The 11,011-nt window shown below is 49.0% G+C and overlaps 1 protein-coding gene across 5 annotated transcripts; it reads left to right on the forward strand.

Annotated features, from left to right (window-relative positions):
- The first annotated feature begins 78 nt into the window (after positions 1-78).
- Positions 79-11,011, forward strand: setd5 (SET domain containing 5). Of its 5 annotated transcripts, none has more exons than XM_085923701.1 (21): positions 79-453; positions 2,445-2,722; positions 2,894-2,996; positions 3,738-3,854; positions 5,056-5,288; positions 5,664-5,722; positions 5,801-5,982; positions 6,058-6,096; positions 6,171-6,431; positions 6,706-6,854; positions 7,077-7,194; positions 7,255-7,364; positions 7,535-7,766; positions 7,895-7,975; positions 8,361-8,507; positions 8,590-8,949; positions 9,230-9,487; positions 9,585-9,702; positions 9,786-10,012; positions 10,240-10,296; positions 10,393-11,011. In XM_085923701.1, the coding sequence occupies exons 2-21, from the start codon at positions 2,652-2,654 to the stop codon at positions 10,873-10,875; spliced, it is 3,405 nt and encodes a 1,134-aa protein (XP_085779827.1). In that variant the 5' UTR covers positions 79-453; positions 2,445-2,651; the 3' UTR covers positions 10,876-11,011. The 5 variants fall into 5 exon arrangements, with proteins under 5 accessions (XP_085779827.1, XP_085779824.1, XP_085779829.1 ...); XM_085923698.1 differs by having other exon boundaries at positions 80-453; positions 5,795-5,982; XM_085923699.1 differs by lacking the exon at positions 79-453 and adding an exon at positions 1,130-1,255 and having other exon boundaries at positions 5,795-5,982.

The following is an 11,011-nucleotide window of genomic DNA, read 5'->3' on the forward strand; positions in this document are numbered from 1 at the left end:
CTGCCTGCGTGCCTGCTGCCTCCCTGCTGCCTGAGCCCGCCCGCCTGCCTGCCCGCCTGCCTGCCGTGGATGCCGGCGAGCAAGGGGGGGCGGTCTTCTCGAATGTGAAGAGCCGAGGCCGAATAAGAGCTCAATAACATAGACAGGAGTACCTCAATAAAATGAGCAATTGCAGATAAGGCTGCACTTTTAAAGAAATTCGTTCGCCAGTAATTTATCGGATACACTCCACGAATGCAGTGCATTTGTAAAGAGCCAAGGATTTCACTTTTTTTTTTTTTGTGGGAGACGTGGAGAAGTTTGTTTCTGTCCGCTGCTGGGCGATACTTTGGAAGGCATAGGGAGACAGGAGACACCGCGGCCGACGGACGGGCCTACTGCTATGATTGGATTTGATGTTGGGCTACTCCAAGGAATTTGCCTCGTTTGTGCAACTTTATCATGCATCTTTAGGTCAGTGACTGATTCTGATGCTAGTTAACGGTAACATTATCATCAGTTGTGTGAGACAGTGACATTGTTGCAAAATGATCCAGTCGTAAGAAGCTAACATAGCAAGCTAATTATTTACCACCCACTCAAGTTATCACAGGTAGTTGGATAGCGTCCGCTGTCTGTACTATTTCATGATTGTGCGACCTGAATGTCTCCCAAACATGAGTCCACCAACAAGGGTACTGGGTTTGTTATGTACGTGTGCGCGCGCGCGTGTGTGTGTGTATGTATGTATGTATGTATGTATGTATGTATGTATGTATGTATGTATGTATGTATGTATGTATGTATGTATGTATGTATGTATGTATGTATTTATTTATTTATACACACGCACACAAAATGTATGTGTTAAAGTATACCATGTTAGTTGGGAGTTTTTATTCAGCAAGCATGAGAACCGACTCCCACTATTGTTAGTTAATTAATTTCGGAAAGTGCCAAAAGCCCGTGGTCAGTTCACCAAAATTCAACTTATGCCATGAGTTATGTCAAATACTAAGAGTTGCAATCAAATTGTAAGATTTATATTTTTACAATTTGTTCGATTATTTTGTCTCATCGTTATGATAGCAACGCTAGAATGGCCCAGTCGCGTTTTCCTCAAATATCCTCGATGCAGTTAGTTAGTTAGTTAGTTAGCTAGCTAGCTAGCCAGCTAGCAAGCATCTATGTGGCTTGTGTTAGCAAGAGCGACCGACCAGCTGCTCTTGGAGTTTACTTTGGCTCCAAAAATACTTTTCGAGAGAGAAGCAGTTGGGTGATTAAAAGACATTATTGTTATTATTTTACCATTCATGTTTTTGCCCGTTTGCGCTCTTTTGATAACTTGTGTGTTTGGCGACGTTTGTAACTTCCCTCGGGCGTGTGAATTCGACTCGGGACATGGATGTGGCTTGTGTTAGCTACCAAAAAGTGACCAACTGCTTTTGTAGCTCACGTTAGCCCCCCGAAAAAAAAATTGACATTCGTCATTCTAGCAAACCTTTGTGGACATTATTGAGATTTCTACGATACATATTTAGGCCCGTTTTCTGTGTTTTCATAACGTACATCTATGGCTACATTCCTAACCTCGCCCGAGCGTGTGAATCCGACTCAAAGCTCGGCTGTTGTTGATGTTTTTTTTTTTTCTTTCTTTTTTGGTACCCCCTGCGTGCGGGCAATCGACGGAACCGATCCGCTTGGTTGGTGACTTGCTGTTCCCTCCCCCACCTTAGCAACCCCCAGCCCAGTGCCTTGAGAAACTGCTCGTATTTTAGAGGGGAGCTCGTATTCTGTTGGTGCCTCCGCTTTGCTCAAGTGCAACTATTGCCGCCGAAAGCAAACGTTTACGAACATGCTTCTCAAATCAAATGGCTACCAAAGACATCTTTTCGTCGACGTATATATACTTCAGGTGATTGAGTGGTGGGATAGAATTGGAACGTGCATTGAGTGGTGGGATAGAATTGGAACGTGCGGTGCTAGTGCTCTCTCTGTTTGGGATTGCCGCCACCTTGCATTTGTGAAAAACGGGGACACTTGAGCAAATGTTTGCGGCCGGCGGAGGGCTCCTGCACGTCATACCGATTGTCCTATTTTTAAATTGGCCAAATCCAGCTCTTTTCAAATTGATTTGTGTTGTACGCATGCTCTATTCTACTTTGTCGCTTCCCAGGCCAGCCTTCTAGGTTTTGTCACCGTTCATATCCCAACCTGAACCATAAAGTTGCTTAGTCTCCGCTCTGAGAGAATCCGAGGGCTCGGCACTAGGGGTGCGCATTTGTCTGCTGATATGTTCTTACTATTCGGCTTTAGTGTGCTGCGCTGCTGACCGCTGACTCGGAGACCCTCAAGTTTCTATCTTCTAGATTGGAATATGTTGCTGTCTTAAATGAGAGACATCTCTTGAATTGTGAGTCCATGGCTCTGCGTAACAAGTGCCTCCCCCTCTTGTGTGTCCACAGGTCCCCCCCCACCCTCCATGAGTGTCAGCCGAGGGCTACGGCTCAGCGGCGGCTCCCCAACACTGGAGTGGTTGCTCACTGTAGTCGGGGCCCTTTAATTTGTCCTTCTCCTTCCTCCTCCATCCTGTGCCGCTAGCCCTCGCTGTAGCCTTCCCCTTCCTCCCCCCTTCCCCAACCACCCGAGTGTCGCTGTGCCGGACGGACGTCATGAGCATAGTAATCACTCTAGGAGTCACCACACCTGAAACGTCTTACACAGAAATGGCTGCTGGATTAGAGTAAGTTTGCAATGCGTTAACGCTGGCAAAAAAAAAAAAAAAAAGGCACCCCAACACCACACGTGAGACTTTTAGGTCAAATGAAAAAAATCAGGCAAGACTGTATATCCCATTCTCTTTACTGCCATGTTAATGCGGGTTATACTTAACATTGATTTTGAACATTTTCAGCCCTGAATCTGTTGAAGCAAGTCCCGCCGTGAACGAGAAAAACTTCAACAACCACACTTGTGGAAGTGCCCAAAGTCATGGGTGTTGCGGACTACCGTATGCTGTGAGTACAAATGACTCTTTCCTTAGTTGAGGTTTTGTGCAAGTACGGCACAAAAGTCATCGCACCGAGTGATCTCAAATAGCAAAATGCATCAGAATTTGCATTTCAGGGGCTGCGGCCGGAAAGCTCACATTGACTTTTGCCAAGGTCTATTCCATGCAGCACTTTTTGGTTGTTGGACTTGGCTCTTTTCAACTGCAGCGCCATCTTTCCCTTTGCTCCAAATCTCTCAATCTACTGTGCCGAGGCTCAGTCGTTGGTCTGTGATTCTCCAGGATGGCTCCCTTGTTTTAGGCTTCCATTTCCCCACCTTCTACTGCTTTTCCACTTTCCACGTTCATCCACATGTTGCGTGCAAAAAAAAATAAAAAATCACTGGAGGCTTTGATGGCAATTTGTCCATTCCAAATCCTTGTGAATACATCAAATAAAGGACTCCAAAATTGACATGAACATCTTTGCTTCAACATCTGAATACGCAAACAAGAAGTTTTGGGCAAGGTTTTGTATGCTGAAATTGGGTCCTTATTTAATCCATTGAAATTCAGAAGGAAGGGTTGCTTTCAATTCTCCCTCGTTTATCCGTTTCATTTCCTGGCAAGTCCCTTGGCCGTCTATCTGAAAATGAGGCGTTTTAAGCGGGCCAGGCCGGCCGCCGCACCGCGCCGGGCTGAACGCTCGTCCCCGTTGCGGGAAGTCTGCTGCTCTTTCCAAGTCCAACTTTGAAATTTTGATAAGCAGACCTCCGGTGCTGACTGGCAGCGCGACGCCACCGCATCTCCTGCGACGGCTGCGTGGACGGAGGGAGATTCTTGGCTACACGGACGGCTGACACGGCCAGGAGGTCCAGCGAACAAGGTGCTCCTGCCTGGCTGCCTCAGCGGCGGTGGCTAACGTGGGCGGGCGCTGGTGGGCACGGATGGAGCTTTTTGCTTGTCTCGACGGCGGGCGTCTGTGACGCGGAGCCCCACGTCTGTCTGCCGAAAGGCTGAAATTGTTCTGCTAATCTTGTCTCTTTAGCTGTCGAAAGCTAATTGTGCCTTGACGAGACACGGGAGCTAGCTGGCGTGTGTCTACCTGCCTGCCTGTCTGCTCGTGGAGCTCTAACAAGTAAATGGCGGTCAAAATGATCAGCAAGCGCCACCAAATATCACATGCACATTCCTACTAGGTCTGCTTCAACGTGTACAAATCACCTTCTTCAGCCTCCCCTCCCTTGTAAGCTTTATTCAGGGGTGATGGATGGATGGATGGATGGATGGATGGATGGATGGATGACTGATGGATGGATGACTGATGGATGGATGACTGATGGATGGATGACCGATGGATGGATGGATGGATGGATGGATGGATGGAAGAAGCCGAGGCTCCGTCGGGAGGTAGAATCTCAGATTGGGAAGGGGCGCTGTGCTTTTCTTCCCGGCTGTGGAACAGTGGAGCGACTCTACGCTGTGGGCAGGGTCCTCCAGGGTGCCAATCTACATGCGTTCCTACTCCTAGATGTGGGCACACCAGTCGGTGATGGCAGAGTTTGGTCCGCTGTTACAGATAGAACCTTTTTGGAAACGGGCAGGCATCGAGGGAGTCCGGCCGGGTCGGTGGCGAGGCCGGGTCGGTGGCGGCCTCGGTATTTGCAGATGCTGCGATACTGTATTTTCTTCAAGCGTTTCCAACTTCATTTCCAACTCAGTCGGTCGGTAGCTGAGTGTGAAGCGCCTTTGAGGAAAATGAGCACCTCCAAATCTGAGACCGTGGTTGGAAAAAGGTGCCAAAAGGCAACGCTCGAGTTTTTTTCTTTTTCTTCATTTGTTTTATTTCACGGTTGACCTAACATTTATCACTCCCTGCCACTGCGTTTGCCTTTAATCTCCGTCACGGAGCATTTTTAGTCATTGTCACGATATGCGCATGTATTTTTTGCGACGATTGCCTTTGACGTGTGAAGGTATTCATCTTGTGTGATGTACTTTTGTCTGTTTTTGCCCTCATTTTTCCCTCTTTTGCCCGAACAACTGTTGTTTAAAAAAAACAACAGTCTCCCGTTGTGTGTTGTCAGGATCACAACTATGGTGCCCCCCCGCCTCCCACACCGCCCGCTTCCCCGCCCTCTCAAACCACGGTCGGGCGAACGGATCTCAACGGCGCCGTCCGCGGTTCCCGTTCTAGCCAAACGACGGAGGACAACTCGGCAGACAGCGACAGCTCCTCGGAGGAGGACGGGGCGTCGGCCGACTGGTGTCACTGCGCTCTCATGTCGGACGGCTTGTTTATTAAATGTGACCACTACAGGTGAGCCACGGACAATGTGCCCTGTCTGTAACCCAGCGAAAAAGGGTTAAGAAAAAAAAAAAGCCCGACGACATATATGGCCATCCAAATGATTCTACTGTTGGCGAAAGCCTCCGTACAGTATACACGCTAGCCTCCAAAAGTTGCGAGACAGGTCATGTCGAACTTGCTGCAAATGTCTCCCATGAAATGAATTGTGTAGGGTATATAGTATATTTGTAAACATGCAAATACACGTTACCGATGTCATTTTAGAACACGTTTGTTTTGGCAAATGTATCGGTCGAAGCTACATTTATTGACTTATACGTCGCCACTGGATGTTGTGAACTCTTCATTTTCCATCATGTTGTTTTGGTGGTGCTCTCGTCGCAGGGGACTCGATGGAAGGAAAGCGACGGATGGCCAGCACAGGAAAACGGAAACGGTCTCAGGTATTTGACTTTCCATCTGTTCACGAAAAGGGACGATCAGAGACCGACAACGGACTTGCGCTTTCTCGGTAGCCGCAGAGAGCAGTGGCACCGAAAGCGGCGATGAAGAAGTATCACCTTCCACCGTCTCTTACACTGCCACCCAGCATACACCCACCAGCATCAAACTGACTGTCAACAGGGTCAAAAGAAGTAAATCCAAAAAGAGGAAAAAGAGTGCAGAAAAAGCCAGTGCCACACCAAAGGGCAAGAAAGTCAAAGTATGTCACGCTAGTACTAGTTGCCGCATCTTTTCAAAAAGGACTCCTTTTTCACGCCGTGTGTTCCTTCCTCAGGCTTTTCGAGAGGGTTCTCGCAAGTCTATGAGGATGAAGGTACGCACCCGCATCCGTCCATTACGTGGACGTAGCAAATGCGCTTTGACTCATGCATCTTTTCCTTTGTCAAGAACTCCATCACGGAGGCCAGCGCGCTGGACGGGATCACGGCCGAGGGATGGGAGAGTAGAATCCGCAAGTGGACGGAGCAATACGAGGAGGCTTTAGCCAACCAGTACAGCGCCGACGTCCAAACGCTGCTCCGGCTTCGCCGCGCCGTCGGAAGCGCGGAAAGCCGACCCGTCGGTCTTCCGTCCAGCGCCTCCCTCGCCGATACCATCGACCGCACCCAGCTGGCCTGTAATCACACTGTGCTGGGCTCACAGATGCAGGTTGCCCCGGCCATCCTTCTTGAATAGATTGCCGTAGGAAGTGGGCGGGATTCTGAATGCGTGCGTTACCTACCATTGAGAGGGAGAAAGGCTCGCTCGGGTGCATGGGGCTTTGGGAGCCACAGACGGAGAAAGAGACAGGCAGGCAGACAGACAGACAGGCAGACAGACAGACAGACAGGGGTGGGTGATCCATCTAGGAGCAAAATAATGTTTACGGCAACCTTACATCTTGTAAAATGCATGTCTTGAAATGTTGCTTTTTCGCTCACAGCTGCAGTTGGGACGTGTCACGCGTGTGCAGAAACACAGGAAGATCCTTCGTGCCGCCAAAAACCTCGACCCCGATGTCCTTATTATCGAGTATCGGGGGAAGGTCATGCTCAAGCAACAGTTTGAGGTCAATGGGCAATTTTTTACAAAGTAAGTACAAAGTCCTTTTCTTTCTTTGCCGAACAACGCAAAGGACATGGCTTTAAAGTGAAGACACTTGAAAAGTGCATTTGATTCATTCCTTAGATACACTATACTCAAACACCTGTATTTGCATTGTGATAGGGGCAAAGTGAGTGGACTTCTTTTCCACAAGTACCTTGCACAACACGGGCCATGTCCCATTTTGCTGTGTGTCTGTCCATCTTACAGGCCCTACCCTTTTGTACTGTTTTACTCCAAATTCAATGGCGTGGAGATGTGTGTGGATGCAAGGACCTTTGGAAATGATGCACGCTTCATTCGAAGGTCCTGCACACCCAACGCAGAGGTGAGTTCTCCGCAGCCATTTTCCACGTCTGGGTGAATAACATATGGACTCCTTTGTCAGGTGCGCCACGTGATTGCCGGGGGTATGATCCATCTGTGTATCTATGCCATCGGTGCGATTACAAAAGATGCCGAGGTCACCATCGGATTTGATTACGAGTTCAACAGCTGGTCAGTACCGCTTTGCAGAATGGATTTTGTTTTGTTTTTGTCTTTTTCTTTCACACTTCATAACCTAGTATTTCTTGATTGCATAGATGCTGTGTGCTTATTTAGCGCCTTTTATCGGCATGTGCTCCAATTAACCCGACCGTTTGTTCTGATATCCGTCCATCCGTCAGCAATTACAAAGTGGACTGCGCTTGCCATAAGGGAAACCAGAATTGCCCTGTGCAGAAACATAACGTGAGCCCAGGGGAGAGCTTAGCGACGGTGGTAGCGCCGCCCTCTCCTTTGCTCGGTGCCGAGACACGGCAGAGAAAGGCCCGCAGAAGAGAACTCCAGGTATTCCCCATTAGCGACCACCGCCACCACCAAGAGGCCAAAGAAGTGCAAAGAAACAGCGATGCAGAGGTATGGAGCCCATACATTTCAGCGTATCAATAACAAAGCAGTTTAGCTCCAAAGGGGGGGGGATTCCAGGTTCTAATCACTGCTTTGCAAAACCTTACCTGTAAACATGAATCATTATCTGCAATTAGGGACTGTTGGATGAAATGAAGATGCAAGAGGCTGAGGAAAGAGAGGTGGATGAAAATGGAATTGTCATCGGCAATAAAAAAGTTTGTATTGACCTGTCGTCACATTACAGCCGGACCTCGATTTTACGCGGACTTTGGGGTCCACAACTTTGGAATTGCGCTCACCCCCAAAGCGCGTTCTTTCCAAAGTCTTGGAAGGGGAAAGAATTTAGGGTCGCGGGGGACTATTAACAGAAGTTATAAAGAAGCCTTTAACGATGGCCGACGTCTTCTTATCAAATGATGAATTGTCATGGAAACTGAAGAACTAGTGCTAAGATTTACCTGCTAGTTATTTGGCTTTGCACGGTCTTTGGGGTCCGTGACCAAAGCGTGTAAAATCAAGGTTCAGTAGCTGCCGTTTTGATGATGCCATCATTTTTGTGTTTGATTCCAAATGTTTTGTTCAACTTGTCTCTGATTTAAGACGGCGAATACTCTCGAAAAGAGACGAAGGAAGACGGGAGCAGATGTAAAGGAAGACGGTGTCGAAACAGAAGAGGGAACGAGAGCCGCCCCCGTCGCCCATAACGCAGGAGTGGGCGTTAGCACGCGACGCGCTACCTATGTCACAGTCAGTAGTACCGGTATTAGAAAGAAAAAAAAGAAAAATCTGAAATCTTTTCTATAGCCATATTTCATTATGTTTTTCATAGGAAACGATTGAAGGGAAATGCTCCTTAGCAAATCTGCCCGCTCCCGTCGCCCCTCCTAAAGCGGCACGCTCTGCTAAGCCTCGTCCCAAAAGCCGAATGTCTCGGTACCGCTCCAGCTCGACCCAACGTGCCAGGCGGCAACGCCAAGCGCTAGCCCAGCAGGCTGCCGCTGCCGCCGTAGCAGCTCCTTTGCCCGAGCAAAACGGCGGTCTAGACGAGGACGCTTTTCACGGCCCCTATGGTTTGGAGTTGGGCCAAAGAGAGAGCGGCGGGATGGCCGCCGGACAACTCTTAGATGAAGATGGCCAGGCTCTTAACTGCATCAACAGAGGCAACTTACGCTACCCCAAGACCAAAAAGGTTAGGCGGGATCAGACTTTTGATGTTTACCTTGTGATTTTGTTTTGTTTGCTAGAACTTGCATTCAAATATACATGGCTTGGACAGTTGTGCTTCGTCAGTCAATATACTGTGTCTGCGTGTGTGTGTACACATACATACATAGAGATAGAGATATAGAAAGATAGAGAGATGTATATGTATGTACGTACGTACGTACGTATGTACGTATGGGGTGAAAGCAGATTAAGTTTTGAGATCTTTGTGATCCTGCATTTCTAGTTGATGATTGTTGTTTCAGTACCTGGTGACGGAATGGTTGAATGAAAAGATTCCTGGAGGGGAGAAGATCCAGCAAGAAGTGACCGTTGAGCGGCCGCTGCGGATAACCACGGATCCGACCGTGCTGGCCACTACCCTCAACATGTTGCCGGGCCTCTCCCACTCAGTCATCTGCACCGCTCCCAGACACTACATTCGCTTTGGCTCGCCTTTTAATCCCGAGAGACGCCGGCCCCGTCCGCTTCAGATGGACGGCACCTATGGCTGCTTTAAAAAGGTCTTGGGCCCACCGTGGGACAGGCTGAGCTCAGGCTGGGAAATGTTCATTGGATCGTATATATTGAATGAACGTAAGTGCTTGTATATTGATGCAGAGATGGATCAAGCAGGTGGAAGACGAGAGCTGTTTAGCCAGCGTGGCGGACGGCACAGAGTCCACCTCCTCCCAACAAAGCACCAGTGGAAGATCCACCCCCAATCCCTTTTCCAGCGGTATACATATTCATGGTCACAGCAAACTGTGTGCGTGTGTGTGCGCGCGCGTGCCTGAGACTACTCCCAATTTTCTATCCTAGAATCCAATGCACCTTTGAAGAAGCGCCACGCCAAGTATACGACGGAGATGTCGCAGCTATCCTCTGAGCTTCGCCCGCTATCGCCCATCACGCCGCCCCTTCCTGAGGACGATGCGCTACCTCCGCATCTTCGCCACCCCTGCGGCTCCTCGTTATCCAACGGCCTGGCGTATTCGCCGATGACCTCGCTTTCCGTCAGCCGCTGCAACACACCGCTCCAATTCGAAGTAAGCCAAGTAGTAAGATGGACTCGCTTGTCGCCAGATGCAATGCCGTTCGCGCCGATAGACGTAAAGACGCTCGGTACAGCTGTCTGCTAAAAATTCATCTCGTCTGATGCTAAACGATGATGAAAGGAGTTTTCAATACTTGCCATATTTATGCCAAGGTTGTCAATATTTGGGTTGTACGTTTGACGCCGGCAAGTATCTAACAGCCTCCTCTGCCCTTCTAGAATATCTCGTCCCCCGAGGCATCGCCTGTCGACCGGCCAGAGTCCGTCTCCCCGGAGGTAGCTCCATTTGTCTAAAGCTCATTTTTTGGTATCAATGTTACTTTACCATATACATACGTATGTTGTCGTTTTTCCGTACTTGCTCGTCTTCAGAGAGACTCGGATAACCCTCGGACGCAGCTCCCGGATCTTTCGCTGTGCTCTCACTCGGCCGGAGCCGCCGACGATTTTTTCATTCCCGGAGCTTCTTTGAGAAACGATTGCCCAGATCGAATGAGTTCCTTCAAGCCGGTGTCGAGTTCGACGTCGGAGCGAACCCTCCTAACTCGGAAACAGGCTTTCAGGACAGAGTTCAACCTCATCTACACTTGCTCCCCCCTCAATGCAAACTTGGGAAACACTGTGGCCGCTGACGGACGCTTCTCTCTATCTGAAGGAGGCTTCTCCCCTGGAGAGTCATTACATAATTCCTTGAGTGGCCACGGGCTATTTGGGGACGCAAGCTCTGACTGTGCGTCGCCGCCGTACACTGAACTCTATTATGGCGGCGGCTACCCGGAGAGTAGTACGTCTCCTCACAGCCACAACCCACCACAAAAAAAGAAGGCAAGTACACAACATTCTTCTGCTTTATGAATTTCGTTTCACTTTTGAAGGAAAATGGGACTTTGTAACAAGCAGTAGGCAGGCTGTCTGTCTATCTGTCTGTCTGTCTGTCAGTCAGAAAATGGTGCAAATATGACTATTAAAGACACTGTAGCTTTTACCCTCA

Source organism: Syngnathus leptorhynchus, chromosome 11 (genome assembly GCF_054491065.1).
Source record: "Syngnathus leptorhynchus isolate UIUO chromosome 11, UIUO_Slep, whole genome shotgun sequence".
In the NCBI taxonomy this organism is placed as follows: domain Eukaryota; kingdom Metazoa; phylum Chordata; class Actinopteri; order Syngnathiformes; family Syngnathidae; genus Syngnathus; species Syngnathus leptorhynchus.